The sequence below is a fragment of the Barbatula barbatula genome (assembly GCF_947034865.1).
Source record: "Barbatula barbatula genome assembly, chromosome: 22".
In the NCBI taxonomy this organism is placed as follows: domain Eukaryota; kingdom Metazoa; phylum Chordata; class Actinopteri; order Cypriniformes; family Nemacheilidae; genus Barbatula; species Barbatula barbatula.
This window is the reverse complement of record NC_136785.1, coordinates 2,658,276-2,674,862: the sequence shown is the minus strand read 5'-3', so window position 1 is coordinate 2,674,862 and position 16,587 is coordinate 2,658,276. Positions and strand designations below refer to the sequence as shown.

Genomic DNA, 16,587 nt, shown 5'->3' with positions numbered 1-16,587 from the left:
ACTAAATGGACACAAGGTTAACAAAGACACACACCTGTCAGATTTTATTAAAAGAAATTCACACTGTTGTTTCCTGACAGATTGTAAATTGCATCTGAAAATTATATAGATATTTAATTGTGAGATAAAATAAGAACTTATAAACTATATAAGAACCATAATTTAAAAAATCTATATTTGGTTCTATTTTACGTATTTTTAGTCTATCCTTTTTAAATCTGTATGAGTGTGAAAATGTTGTGTGTGTGAGGGTACCGTAACTCTATAGCCTCTTTTTAAGTATACTGAGTTCTGTTTTGGAAAGTGGACTCGAATTGTCATTATGCCACGCTATAACAATAAAGAAATCTATTCTATGTGTCACTATGCAATATCTATTCAAAATGCATCATAAATTCAAAAAGTCTTCTTAAGCTGCAGCGTCTCTGTAAACAATGTGAAGGAGGTTAAAAAATACTAATACCTTTGCTTTGAACTTGAAGACTGTAGATCTGCATTGTATTGTGATCTCATCGCATCTTTTGACCTCCCCTTCTGTCCCCACCAGCACAGCCCCAGGATGTGACATCATAAGTTGTGATGATGAAATAGAACTGTAGTCTTAAATGGGCAACGGAGCTGATACACAGCTGAGACACTGAGCAGTCTGTGTGTGTGTGTTCTTGCTGAGGAGGAAGGTTTTTGGGTCATTTGGAGTGAGCAGTGTGAAAAGGGTGGTTAATGTCAAATGACCAATTAATGGAGCTGAAGAGGCCCTTAAGTGTGCCATGTTTCCATACACACACTCCCAAACACACACACTGGCTGAAAAGACCCATTTGCTGCTCTCTAACACATCAGCCACTCACACACCTGTTCCCACGTACACTTACACACACGCAACATATGAACATGCACACGCTGCCCCCTGGCACTAAACCAAAAGCTCTCATGCTAATTGTCTTCTGACTTTAACGGTAGCTTTCTCAGGTGCAATACTGAACACACACACACAAGCACGTGAACACAACCATGCACACAAACCTCTTTGAAATCCATGAAAAGAAAAGTGATTTTTTTTCATTTTAATTTTGCACTTTCAAAAGGACCCAGCTGTGCTCCCTCTCTTTCTATTTTTCTGGATAGGGCACTTTTCTTATCTCTGCAAAGATTCTGGGTTGGATGTTTTTGTGAATTGCACATAAAACCGTGTTTTGATATGCATGGTAGTAAAGTCCTTTTTTTAATTTACAGCAAGTTCCATCCAGAAAATATTTTGGGGTTTATATTCTGAAATATAGGGTGGTCTTCATGGTATTTTCTCCAAAAAGTATGCTCAAGCATTTGTCATACCTGGATTCTACATAAAAAAGTATCTCAAACACCTTTCTAAGTTTTAACATTAAAACAATAAAAATGGTTTTAAATCATACAATTCGGACGCTATATGCCAAACTTGGTTGCTTGGTGACTGCATCCACCTAAAATCGCAGACACCAGCCGGTTAAAAGTCAGTTCTGGGAAAAAAGTTCACTGTCTATAATATTGTGGCAAACTGCAAAAATAACCATGTTAGACTAACATCTGCCAGTTTAAATAATTTGCATTTATTCATTTGAACCAATACATTTAAACACATTATTAACAAATGTCATTAATACGAACATGTTACATGAAGGAGAACTTGACCAATTAGACTCTACACTTTACAAAATGATCCAATCAGAACATGCTCACATATCATAATCAGCTCGAGAGGGGCATAATATTGAGATGAGTTTTCCTCACGCACACACACACACACACACGCTGTAACGCACAGACACAAACATACATCTGAATATATTTTTATGCCGATTTATTTTCTTTGCTTCACAGGATCTACAGTGTTAAGGCAAAATCGCAAATCTTAATTTGACCTCTTTTATGCACACGCACGGCTCTTTTAAAACACACTGTTGAAAAAATACTTTGTGTTGGGGGAGTGAGTCTTTCTCTTACTCTCAAAAGGGGCTTTACTAACTGACTGAAGGGATATTTAGCTTGTTTACATGCCATTGAGCCCCTCTTGAGAAAAACCCTCAGCTTTCACTATATGATTTAGGCTCAGTTTTGTCTTGAGTATGTCCTGAAATAACACGGACCGCCCACAAACTGTTTACGCCCCGTCTGATGATTAATGAAAGCAAAAACGTCAAGAGTCGGAAAGAAATTCCTTAAGCACCTTCCTCAGTCTCTGCATTTGTATCGGTCACGTTAATATGATTTTGCCTTCAGCAACCAATAGAAATAGCCTACAGCATTCTCAGCCAGAACCAAACACGGTGACGACAACTTTATGCCAACAGTCAAACGATTAACCTATGAAAGACCAATCACATCTTCACGTTTACATTTATTTGAAAACAACATATAAGAGATGATCAGCATGGTTCGGGCCTATGTGCTGGATTAGCGGGTGTGGAAATGAGTGGGAAGGCACATTCAAATTAGCTTCTCCATTAAAGGAACAGTTCACCCAAAAATGAAAATGATGTAATTATTTGCTTAGCCTCAAGTTGTTCCGAACCTGTAGGCATTTCTTTGTTCTGCTAAACACAAAAGAAGATATTTGAAAGAATGTTAGCAATTTTCAGATCTTGGCCACCATTGATTAAAACTGGGAATCAAAGGTGCCCAGAACGGTTTGCTTTCCTAAATTCCTCAAAACATCTCATCATGTGGTCAACAATATTGATTGTGTTCAATCAATATTTTTCCTAGTATGGCTTTGAACGATTTAACAGAACTGCGAACATTCTTCAGAACATCTTCCTTTATGTTCAACAGGTGACAACAAGAACCAAGCAATGTCAACAGTTTTGGTCAACTTGAGGGCGAGTAAGCTTACAGAATTAGTATTTATCTTTTGTAAACGGTTCCTTTAAACCTTAAGATATCTCATCTTCTGCACGCTCCTTCTCGCTCTGAAACACAGTGGCATGGCTGATGAGGTTTTCTGCACGTGATGATTTCGTCCCCGCACACTGCGAAACACCTAGTCGACGACAGACCACGGTAACAGTGTCTTCTGAGAAGGAATCCGGTCCGTGTGCTAATGCGGGAATCAGACGCAGGTTCTCTTGGCGTGCAGCATTTCGATGAGGAGGTTGTTGCACGGCACCTCCCCGCTCAGGTGCTTGTAACACAGGTAATCTTCGGCCTGCGCGCTCAACGCTCTGAGCTCGGGAAGGCGCAGGAGAATCTGACTGAACCTGTCTGGATATTGCGGATAGACGCAGAGGGTGTACTCCAGCAATGCTGCGTTCGCTTGTTCGTACACGTTTTCAACGTAAGGCTGATTCTCCAACAGTTTCACATCTGCAGAGAGAGAGAGAGAGAGAGGATGACACTTTTCTTATTAAGAGACGGTGTGAGTGGAAAATGGGTTTTCAAGCACTTCACACACACACACAAGAGCGGCTGAGGCCTCTCGTAATGAAAAGCAGCTTTTGTTGGCAGCCGCTAGCTTTAAATTGTTTTCACTTAAGGGAATGCGAACAATAAAGGGACGTTTTCTCTCGATGCTTAAAAAGAGGACCACGACAGCGCGAACCAATATGGGGTCAATCCATTAAATTTCTATTGAGCAGGAGTCTCGCGGGAGCGTCTGCGCATGGCTTCGGGCTCCGACTCCCTGCCTTTGTAAACATGAGCGATTCAGCCGGCTTTCATTTTAATTAAGCCCATTACCCAGTTACAGCACGACCCACGCCACACAAAACCCGCCGCCATTCAGAGCAAAGCAGGAACAAATAGGCAATACAGCCACGTCCTCGTTAGCGCGGCTGGAAATCAATTAATTAGCCTCGGTCAAACCCTGGCGGGGGGGAAATAGATAGCCCTACGTTCAATAAGACGCGGGGGACGAGGTGACGGGCGCCAACGCAGAAGCTATGAAAATATATTTTATTTCATTCAAGATTAATCGCACAAGATTTTGTTAAAGGGTCCAAAACTGAACATCAGAGACAAAATGAAAGAGCTGCATTTTTACTTTACAGTTAACCTACACGTTTTTATTCAACATCAAATCAAAACTGACCCCACGTGCTATAATGCCCATTCCTCATCTGAAAATGAACTATTTATGGATGTTAATCCGAAGAGAACTAAAGAAAATATATTTTCGTTTTATCGTCACCAAGCCTTCTTATTTTCAAACCCCTTTTACGAAAAGTTATCTAAGTTTCATGACTTTCATGAAGTGATTCGTATGTGTGATGTCTCACCCGGGTTAAAGAGGATTAGGTATTTCAGACAGGCGGCTTCTCTGCGGTCCAGCTGAAGTTCTTGTAGACGATGCACCAGCTCCTGACCTCTCTGTATCATTCCACTCAGAGTGACCCCCGCCTGGGCCAGTAAAGATGTGAACTCGACCTGATATAAACACAAACACATGTAAATATTTTATTATAAATACATGTTTTAGCATACAATATGTGTAATCATACAAGTGTTACCTCTTGTCCTGTAATGAGAAGCACACTGTCTGCTTTCCCATGATGCAACTGTCTGGCGATGTAATCCAGCACAAGAAGTTCACTCCAACAGTTATGGAGCAACTTCATCTGATCTCCTACCTGTAAAGCAACCAAAGAGAGAGAAAATGAAGGAAAAATCAATAAGGGGAATGAGTTATTTACTGAAATATGTAAATATACATGATGTATACATATTTTCATCCGGAATTAATCAGAAGGGTGCTTTTATAGAACAGGACACCAGATGTCTCCTTTTAAAGTACCGATTTAGTCTTAGTTGTTATTTTTTTAGAAGACAACAACTAAAACCAATGGAACCACTTGCTGATGCAATGCAAGCGCATTGAGCTATACATAACAGTTTTTGCAAAAGCATAGCTCGGATAGTTTGGTCGTGGAAGAATCTGATAAGAGATGCTGAAGTTTAAATTAAAATATTTAGATTTCAGGATCCAAAGTCAAAATGGTAGAATTGAACATTGTTACGAAACTCTTTGGACAATAGATGTGACTTAAAGGTATACTTTACCCAAAAATGAAAATTCTGTTATCATTTACTCACCCTCAGGTTCTTCCAAACCTGCATACATTTCTGAGTTTTGCTGAACACACAGGAAGAAGTTTAGAAGAATGTCAGATCTCACCCACCATTTACTGCCACAGTACATTTACATTTATGCATTTGGCAGACACTTTTATCCAAAGCGACTTACATTATCCTATACATTTCTACATAGGTATGTGTACGTTGTTAACGCAATGATCTTAGCACTGAGCTACAGGAAAGCTTAGTAGGAAAAATAAATACTATGGGAGTCAATGGGGGGTGAGATTTAACAATCTTCCAGATATCTTTCTGTGTGAATATTCATTTTTATAGTATCCCTTAAACAGATATTTCCTCGTGAGAAAATCATTGAAAATCATCAAACATAATTTGAAATGAAAACGATCTCATGATTTTTCTGCAAGGTATTGATTCTTACAGATATTCGTATACACACAAAAGACACAACTTCTTTATTCTTAATTTGAGAAGGATAGGATAATATAATGTACTGTACATTTAGATATTCATATGTGGTGCTGTACAATAGGAATATGCCAGTGTGCCTACACACACGCAGACGTGTTTAAAAGAAACCTCATCCACAGAACGCTTCCAAAGAGCTACACGTTTTCCAACACAATGACATTCATTTATGAAACGGAACAGAATGGGCCGAAGCATCATTCAGGTTAGCAGAGTTGCGAAGTGCTGCAGTCTCTGCTGCGAGCAGCTATTGTGCATATTCAGGCTCCAGTTTAGCAGGTTTAATTGGATTGTAATTGGCCGAATAATGTGGATAATAATTCTAGAGATATAATTTTCACTGAGATGTGTGACCCAGACTGTAGCTTTCTGGGGTTAAACAGTTCATTTTAGAAGGAACGTTCTCTTTATTTTTTAAAGCACATTGAATGGAATGCTAGCTCCATCACTTCCATCATGACACGTTTCTGTTGCCATGACGAGAGATGCGGCACATTCCACAAAACAAACAGTGATAAAAGCTGTAGATACGCAGAAAAGATGCACATGCAAATAAAAATGCAAGATTGAACAAGAATCAGCAAAATGAACAACTGAATGGATTTTCTACAGTATATTTCTACAATATAGATTTTATATCAACCACTTTTAGTAGACTGTTAACAAATCATTTAAATTCTAAAGAATGACCTCTATTCTAAATGATGATTTCTGATCATTGAATGACTGATGGTTTAGTAAACCATGGTTGCAAGCAAATCCATTTTGTGCTACTAAAATGAATGATCGTCCTATTCTAGCCTGACCTAAAACAGTAGTTTCAAGCTTGACCTTCAGATTTACGGCATAAGGTCTGGATTAAAAAAAAAGTTTGTTTTCAATGGCCAAGGACTGCCTAACAGGCTGTTTGACGGACATGTAAAACAACCAATTAGAGTTCATGTTGTTTCTAGGCAGATTAAATAAATAACACAACACATTTCTCCCGGGAATCCTGCAGAATAGATAATGAAGTGTTTTCAGTTATGTGTGCTTTTTTGCATTATACATAGAGCCAACGGGTTTGTTAGTGTCTGAGGCATGGCCATACCAAACAGTGACTATAATATTGTTAAAAAAATCATAAAGGTCCAGTGTATGAAATGTATGGGCATCTAGTGGTGAGGTGGCGAATTGCAACCAATGGCTCACTTCACCCCTCCCTCCCTCCCTTTCGGACCACTACGGCAGGGGGGGGTGACATTGAACTAAGAGATCGTCACGTTTTCACTTCTTTGCCGAAGGAGATAACGTATTTACAAAACGTGCTCTGTAGAGCAGTTTGTCCGTTCAGGCTACTGTAGAAACAACATGGAAATGTTGTTTTTCTCTGTCACACATAATAGGCCGTAGTGGGGTGTCGAGGGTATATGACACTCTTCAAAAACAGCTTCAAACTGCTCTTATAACTCAGGCAGCAGAGGACAAACTGAAATACACAAGAAAATGTAAGCGGTTTGTGTAGATAGAAATAGCTCATTCTAAGGTAATATAAACAACGCTTCATTATGTAGGGTCTTTATACACCACTGAAGACATATGTGAATTAAAAAATTATATTGCATTTCAATTAATAGATCATTCAAATATTTATACACTGGACATTTAAATGGTTAGCAAAGATTATGATTAGAAAGCATGTTGAATTACCAATAGCATTAGTCACTGATCTATATAAATGACTGGATTGCGCCTAGAACGCTAAAGCAACGGCAGGAGGTGAAACCACCGGAAGCGATTGCGCCGCCATCTTGGTATGCCCAACTGCCTTTGATTTACAGTCAAAAAGACGATCTAAAATAAAAAAATGATAAGGTTATTAGGCACGCCATAAGTTTTTATTTCACCTGTGTTTTTAAATTAATTGTTGTGGTATAAGTATGTATAGTTTTCCATCACCTCTGTAAAACCCTGTCCCTGTCCAAAAAAAAAACCCAAAACATAAATAAAAGAAACAAAAAGATTCCCAATCCATTACGTTTCTAAATGCGAGAGCCTTTCAGAATAACAAACTGTACTACGGTTGCAGCTTTTCTTGTGTATTTCAGTTTGTCCTCTGCTGCCTCAGTTATAAGAGCAGTTTGAAGCTGTTTTTGGAGAGTGTCATATACCCTCGACACCCCACTGCGGCCTATTATGTGTGACAGAGAAAAATCCTTGCTCAGAAAAGATTACGAGTAAAACAAGACCCTTGTCCATTTTTCAGCAATAGCTGTTGACACACACATTCACGTCTACGCCTGAAAGCCACAAATAGTTCCCTGTAAGCGATTTTTATATTTTGTAACCCTCGGTTTATCGGTGATAACGCCTGCCTGCTGCCCCAGACTTCCACAAAGTAGCCTTTATTTTTCTAGCTATCTTTTTCTCGGTACGTTCTTGTCTGTATATTTCTCTGAATAATCCGGGCTCTTTTGTGTTCACAACTGCCGAAATCCTGAAATAGCACATTTTGTAAATAAATATGAATGAAATAGAAATTGTTGCAATTACAACATTGCATCTTTAAAATGATCAATGCAATGCCATTGTATCCAGTCCATCCCAACCGATATTGAGAATAACATTGTCTTTTGCATTCTAAAGAAGAAGGAAAGGAAGACAACATTTTCTGAACTATGGCTGAACTATTCATCCCCAAACCAATAGATTTATAGTCTACTGTTCAATTTACTCAGTATACTACCCACTTTATTTTGTAACGTATGTCACAATATGGTTGAATTCTATCCACAGACAAAAATAAAAAAATTACTTTCAACTGAGACCTCACCTGAACGAGTGTCTGTGTAAGTGTGTTGTTCTGTTTGTCAGGGCACTGAATATATTTGTCTTCAGAGGGTAAATAAACTAATAATTTATATCCGGAATATTGTATGTGCGGGTGTATGTGTATGAGCACACCTGTCCAGGTAACACTGTGAGGTGGAAACGGTCCATCAGCACAGAGAGAGGGTGTGATGACAGTGTTGGTACACATTGTAGCATCCTCCGAAGCCCCAATACTGAGTGTGTCAGTATCATGGTACATTGTTTTATTTGATAAGTTACTGTGGTAAAACTACGTTCTTAAAAGTACCTTGGGGTACCTTGTCAATGATATATGCACTGTACCATACCACCCCAATATGTTTCTGTAAGAGGTAAATATTTTAGAGATTGATGCTCAGTAATTTCTTGTTAGAACAGCACAGCAGGGCAAAAATACAGTCTAAAAGGGAAAGTATAAAATGTTTAAAAAATTTAATGTTTGAATAAAATATCAAAAAATATTGTTGATAGCACTAAGAGACAAATACTAAGCAATGACAATTACAGGCGAGCATTTCATACAACTGAACCACTCTGTTATCCATAAAAACAAATCAGCCTTCTTTAGTCCAAAACAACATAACTTCAGCTAAATCAAACTTAAAATGCAACTTATTGAAAACAGAAACTACATATTTTTCCTATAGGGAAAGACTATTTGTAAATAATATTTCGAAATTATACAGTAGATATAGCCTGTTACATCTATTGATATTTCTATATATCATAATATACAAGTCGACACTCTTAAAAAACGTGTTATCTCATTGTTCTTTGGAGATTCATAATGTTAAGTTCTTCAAATAAGCCATTTCTAGAAATTAAAAAGTATTACAATGGCCTGTCTGTACACCGTAATCTATTGTATCCAAAAGATTTAGACTTGTTGTATAAGACAAGTCTTCCCTCACAAAGACTAGACTGAACAGAGATCACATTTTCTTCTTATCAGGAGTGGAATGTGGCCGCTGAACCCCCCCACTCAAGTGCACACATGTAGTGCATGAGAATCACTCAAATTCAATGTTTAAGAACATCACGTTAGGATTTGCTACTCATCGAGCAGATGACAATTTGAAAGCAACTGTGATGTATTTAAATTCATTTTCTCATGCCCTTTTTCTTTGTTTTGACCATTCAAGATCTAATAATAAATCAGATTCGACTTTAGCCTTCCTATTGTTTTCCGTGCCCCTGCTTCCTATCTTTATTATATCTCTAGTTTTGAAAATGTTTAAAACGTATGTGTGTGTGCGTGTGTTAGTGCGTGCGTGTTTTTGATTTCAGTATCATTATCCATTTGTCAATGTAGACACATTTTTGTAATGATAAATCGTGTTTATGGGAATTATAATGATGTAGATTGATGTGTCAGCAATTTTTGGAAACACTGAGAGTGAGACAAAGAGGAGTTCAGAATGAACAAAAGACAGGATTGTATCCTCGATTTCCTTTAAGACAACAGACACTCGAGAGTTTATTTAAAGACCCCTCCATAACCACCAAAAACCCAAGTGTTTTATTTAAAGACCACCTCAATGCTGTGGGTTTTAATGGACACAATAAATATATAGTGTTCTCATTACTAATTATTAATAAATAATCATTTACACATGCTAAAATAACCCCTCTCCTGATGTTTGGCATTGAACCATTTAGCAACATTGTGAATAAGCAACTAAACCAAGTGCAAACCAGTCAAGTTATAAATACATTTAGCTCACAGATTAATTCCTCCCTGCTCAGTGAACCTCGCATTCTTTTGATGATAATGCTCTGCAGTAAAAGTTTCACCACATTTGGATTAGGATGCTACGAATGACTTAACGGATAGGATAAAAAGCCATTTAAAGATGAAACATATACTGCACGCTAGAACCAAATAACCAAGCAAATGTGCACATCACACATCATCACTCAACTTAAAGGGATAGTTCATGCAAAAATAAAAGTTCTGTCAAAAATGTTTCACCCTCATGTTGTTCGAAATCTTTGTATGACTCTTTTTTTGTCTCTTGTCTGTGCTTATGTGTCCATATACAGTGGAAGTCAATTGGGGCCACATTGTTTAATTGGCATCATTCTGAAAATGATATATTTTTTTAAATAAACAAATTCATGAGGATGCGTAAATTATACATTTTCATCAAACTTGTCATCAAAATCAGTTCACACCATCATACCACTTTAAGTGTAATAATCCCCTTTGTCTTTTCTATTTACCCACATAAAGTACAAGAATACTTTTAGTGACAACATGAAACATGATCGTTCACAGAGTCATTATGAACGAGACAGTAGTCCTGTGCAAACACAGAAGGCTAAAACACACACGCACACACAAGTGGAAGTTTCTCATTCATGTCACTGTCATTTCATCATGCCAACTGTATCCACACTGTTTACAGACGCATTGTATGTGTACCGAAAGAGCATTACATGAGACAGAGTTTCCAGAGCGGAAATGTACTTCCTCCATCAATTCAGATATGCTTTGTTCACACTTTTAAATCACGTAACTAAATCAAAATGATATCACACTCACCTTGAGTTCCTTAAAGAAGATGCACCCCCGTGCCCACTCCACGATGGAGAAGAGCGTCTGATCGGCCATGTGGCACATTAGGCCAAAATTGGTGAGCCGTTCTGGTTTGGCTGCGTGGCGTGCGTTCTGTTCCTGATTGGCTACAGCGCTCCGAGGGCTCTGTTCCTGCTGCAGGTGGGCTAGGTGGGCGCTTATCTTGTTTTGCACCTGCAGCTCATCCTGCTCACAGCGAACAAACTCCAGAACCAGCGCTGGTACCGTCAGGCACGGTGTGGTCACCGGGGGGCTGATCGACACTTGCGTTTGGTCTACATACGTGTAACCCAGCACAGATTCTGGGGAGCTGCCGCTCGTGTAATGCTCTGAACTTGTGTAGTGGTCGGGGTACTCAGACTTGATGGCACGGCCTGGCAGAGGTGGGTACGTGTACTGTGCTGGGAGTGGGGTGTGGGCAGAGATAGGGACAGATAAACCAAGCGAGCTTGATGCATACAGACTGTGTTCATAATCGACAGGGGCCATGGTGCCGGCGTTTGGATGGCTGGTTTTTGGAGTTGGGACAGGCAGTGTCGTGTTGAAGCTGTAGTCGGTTTGGGGTGATGATAGTAAAGGGGGCGTGGCCTCCATCTTTAAGCCGCTTGCCCGAATAAGCGCTTTCTTCTGTTGCTTTAACGCCCGGTCGCGTTTGTACATTGGGCCGAATTTGTTGCGCCCTCCTCGCATCCTATCCGCACGCACAGCTGTGGTCAAAAAACAGAAAAAGGATATATTAAATATCACACTTTATATCTGATGGAAATGATATATTATATGTTAACTGTAGAAGTATCACCAATTAAATTAAATAAAAACAGGTGTAACATACTTTAATAAATAATCATAATGTTGCTTTTAAAATATATATGAATTCCTTAAAATGTAATGGCAATTAATATCAAGTATTATCAATTTTACTACATTAAAATTATGTATACTAACAATACTAATTGTTTTAATATTAAAAACGAAATAATTAAATTATAAAGCGTTAACGTCAGCCAAGCGAAAATAAATCACGTTGTACAAACAAAATAAAATGTGTTGTCCGTAGATAAAATTCGTCATTATATTAACTCAAGGACTAGTTAAAAATACCTTACCGATTAAGAATAGAGCCTGACTTAAATGAATACTTAACCTTGATCCGAACAGCAACGCGCAGGCGGTAATGCAAAGGTGCCTGGAGATAATAGCGACCTTGCACATTTTCTTATGTTGAGTTTTTATTAGAAAAGATGCAATGATTTTTTGACACTCAAATTTGTGTTTTAAAATATAGGTAGTTAGATATTTACAAGGAACATGTCTGATTGATGAAATATAATTTAAACATTCATAAAAAACTATAATAATTCTTGTAAATGCATCATGTCTCTCTAGGGGCATTCTATAAAATCAAATTAAGATATATTAAACGCAAAATAATAATAAAAAATGCCTTAAAATGTTGATAGAAATACGATCCTTGTATTTCCTTATATTTATTTATAAGTGTATTTTAAATTAAGCTTAAGAACTCTAAGGGTACATATTTCAATAATGAATATGATGTCAAATATGTAACACACTATTTTGTGTTATCATTTCTTTCAACGTTTTTATGAAATACCATGACAATTTCATTTCATTTAATATTTTTATTTAACAAAAAAAGACATAATATGGTTGACTCACCCTCCAGTCGCATCCCGACGTTCAGACATTTCTGGAAACGGCAGAATGGGCATCTTTTCCTCTGGGTTTTGTCAATTTTACAGTCCTGGCTCTCCGCACACGTGTAGTGTTTATTATTCTGCACGGTCCTCTTAAAGAAACCCTGAAGAGAAAAATATCCCGTTATAAAGGCGAACTTCGTTACATATAGGCATGTCTCAAATTATCGTTGAGTCTTCATCTGTTTCTGGCTCCGTTTCATCGTAACAATTTATACCGGCATCAAGGCCAAAAGAAAAAGAATAAAGTCTATTGCTCGAGCAACAGGATTTAGATAAAGAGATTGTTTCATCTCAGTCCATAAATAACCTTTTTACAGTATAAAAATAATAAAAAGGGAATTAATCTCGTATGTAGACCATTTAAAATTAACAACATTATTATGTATCATTACGGCATTATTTACATGCTAGAAACGCCCGTCTGACTGTTCAGAGAAAGATAGCATGTTAAATGAATACCTTGCAACTCTCGCAGGTCAATAATCCATAATGATATCCAGAAACTTTATCCCCACACACCGGACACAACTCCAAATCCAGTTCAGTATCATAACTGTAGTCCATCCCGCCCCGCCGAGCGCCTCCTAAACACACGTGCATGAAACAAGGTCACACTTTCACTTCACTGGAAAGTGTTGCAGCTGCATGCAGATAAACGTTCCAGTAATGCAATTCATCGTTTTAAAAATTGTTTGCATGTTGCATTGTTTCATGGATACAATGTAAGGTGTTCCTACAAGCACTAATTCCATTAAAGGCTTTAAAATGATTATATCTGACAAATTATATCGCAAAAAGCGAGTGATTAGCTAATTATTTTATCCACTAATTTCCTTTGGTTTACAACATTTACATTTAGTCATTTAGCAGAGGCATTTATTCAAAGCAATAAGAGCAATAAGCGACTATTTTCATCGACATAGTTTTATGAGTTTAAACATCTCGATTTCGATAAGCCTAAACTAGCAAACCTTTAATCTAATTTTTTTTTGTCATTTTGTATCTTTATTTGATCAGACGACTAACAAAATGTTTATCAAGTCATATAAATTCTCCTACAACACAGGGAAAATACAACATTTACAATCAAGCACTTTCGATAAAATGAGGTAATCGTCATTATTATATAGCATTTGTATTCATGTAATTGCATGCATGCAATTCATTTAAATCATTTGAAATAATTTATTAATCCATAGAGTAATCTTCCACATGCATATACGTATATTGTCTATTTCCAAATTTCGTTTGGTTTAAAAATGAATGAGACAAATAAACGAAGGGAGATGAAACACTTCGGGTATTGAAGTCAAGCGAACGTGTTACCTGTGAGTGACTCTGTGTTCCTCCTCGGTGGTACGGTGCTGGTTTTCTCTGCGGTAGGAATTTATTCCCACAAAACGCGCCTGGCTGGCACTCGTCGGATCCGCAGCACCTGCGAGATACTGCCGGTCCAGTGCGTGCGTGTGCGCTCGCGGCTCGCGGTAAAAACGAGTGAGATGTCAGCGAGGTCAGCGGCACTTAGTGTTTTGGCCTTGCGCGTTCACACTGCAGACATGCCCTCATATTCACACACACATGCACACTCACGTACACAAAAGAGTCAATGAGCGACAGGAAGAAGCGCCTATCAACAGTAGGCTACTGAGGATACAGGGAGGAGACAGAATTCGCCATTCTCTGCCCGCAAATAAATAAACCATCTGTTCCTCGTGAAATTAGCATAATTTTGTTCATCTTATTCATTTTTAAATAAATCCCACGTGTGGAAAAACACTTTTGTATAAGACATTGAATGAAAACAGTAGCCAATAGAGTTTGTCATCAGAGCTGGAAATTATATAAAGGCCTATTCTATAGGCTACATTATGTTAATATTATTACATGTAAGCAGTCAAATGATTTTGAGTTAAACATGTGTGCCAAAAGGCTGGAGGGTGTGCTGTACGAATAAAAATATGAATTTGCAATGCAGTATGAGTTATTATACCGATGCAACAAACGCACATGACGTTTAAAGACAATTTAACAACAATTAAACAAGGACACTTAAACCGACTTTGAGAATTGCGTCGAAATGTTATGGAAAAATAAAGAAGTTCACTGTACTGTCAGCAGCCCAGGCTTTATATTTTGGAATATTGTATAATACAAGAACTGTTGGTGTCTTACTTTTAATCTCTGAGAATGGACCAACAGCTTCAACACCCTCGTGACAGATATAGAATGTATCAGATATAGAAAAGGAAGACATTTTAGGATACATCATATACCTATTACGCACTCACCCTGCGTTACGTAAATGCAGTTTGCATCTATTTCCAAATACAAAAATAGGAGAGTGGAATTAATCAGAATCGTGCATGTGTGGATAAATTGAACGACACTTTTTTACAAAAATTTCACGTACATTCTACAGTCAGGCTGCCGCGAAAACGCACGTTTTCACATCACATCGCCCAACTGTCCGTATAAATGTAAAAATACAATCGTATTTTAGTAAACAAACCAGTATTTGTTGTCTTAACGCATACAAACACGCAGTCTCTTAAAATAATTTGCCATTCTGGTACTCTCACGAACGAGTGTCTCCATATGGCGCATTTCCCATCACCTATTGTGTACCCAAATCAATGAAGAGCATTTAAGACAAGGCGCATAGGTGCTGAAGATCTCGTTCTCTCTCCTTCCGGTTCTCTCTCATTCTTTAGCAGAGGCACACATGGAACATATGTGTACACAATACAAGTCAAGGTGCTTTTAATTTCTCATTATCATATTAATTAATAGTCCTCTGTAAACAAAATACCGCAGAAGGCGAGCGCCAACAGCAGCATGGACTAGGTGACACCGTTTTAATGGAAATAACAACATTTAGGTTTTTTTTCATAGACCTACACGTCTTCAGCCTTAACTTTAAAACGCCACGAAAGATTTAATCATAGTTTAACCAACTAAAGTGTGAATGGTTAGGTATCCAGACCCACTTTTTGTAACTCGTTATTTTCAAGATGTATAATGCGTAATATATTATAACTGTATATTTCGACCACATCCCAAATACACGTTCTGGTTTTATGCAGCATGTATCTCAAATATTTCAAGTATTTCAATATTTAAATTTCTTTGCGCACGCGCGTTCACGGCAACAGGTATTCCGCGCACCTATCCTCGTGATGCGCGGCGCTTCTTTCAATCAAATCCCACGGGGAAAGAACGGATCGTGAGAGGTCTGTATTGTTCTGTGAACATTAATAAACAACACGTGGGCAACAAAAACACTTTTTGGGTCCCGACAAATAAGCGACATTCTGCAAGGTCAAAACAAGACCTGAACATCGCACCTGATTGTATTTTCTTAATAAGAGAGTGAGGGGGGGGGGGGGGGGTGTTAGTAAAATAGAGATTCAAAAGAGTCTTTGTACTCTTTGACCTTCATGGCTTTTCCACTGTCATGACTCAGCTATAGTTGAATTAAAATGATTGCTGGAGAAAAGGCGAGATGGGTGAAGAATTGAAAAAGAATTAAGAAGATGAGAGTTTATAAGAGGAGAAAACAGCCACACTTTACAACTTTGAGTACACTTAATAAAATAAGATTAGTCAAAATATTATTCCTAACCTTGTATAGGTTTACACACGCGGTGTTCTTGTTATAGTGTATGTGTCTAAAAATTGTGGTTTCCCATCTTGTCTGTCCTTCACCTGCACACACACATTTTCAATGCAACACTTATGAAGATTGTTTTTTTAAGGTACACACACAAGTCAAATGTGTTTAGTATGTAGGTCTATAGCCAACAATGCTTAAATAATTTTGAAACACTTTTCAACACAAATTGGAAACACGCATTGTGAGGTTAATTCGGTGTAATCAAACGATATTTTACATTTTCAAAAAGC

General features: G+C 37.9%; 1 protein-coding gene across 1 annotated transcript; it reads right to left on the bottom strand.

Annotated features, from left to right (window-relative positions):
• Window positions 1–1,565: 1,565 nt before the first annotated feature.
• Window positions 1,566–14,254, bottom strand: nr5a1b (nuclear receptor subfamily 5, group A, member 1b). The gene is made up of 7 exons (XM_079486053.1): window positions 14,011–14,254; window positions 13,144–13,268; window positions 12,644–12,785; window positions 10,931–11,670; window positions 4,482–4,601; window positions 4,251–4,398; window positions 1,566–3,339 (listed from the first exon to the last, which is right to left on the bottom strand). Exons 2-7 carry the CDS (start codon window positions 13,246–13,248, stop codon window positions 3,086–3,088), a joined length of 1,509 nt encoding a protein of 502 aa, XP_079342179.1. The 5' UTR covers window positions 13,249–13,268; window positions 14,011–14,254; the 3' UTR covers window positions 1,566–3,085.
• Window positions 14,255–16,587: the final 2,333 nt, after the last annotated feature.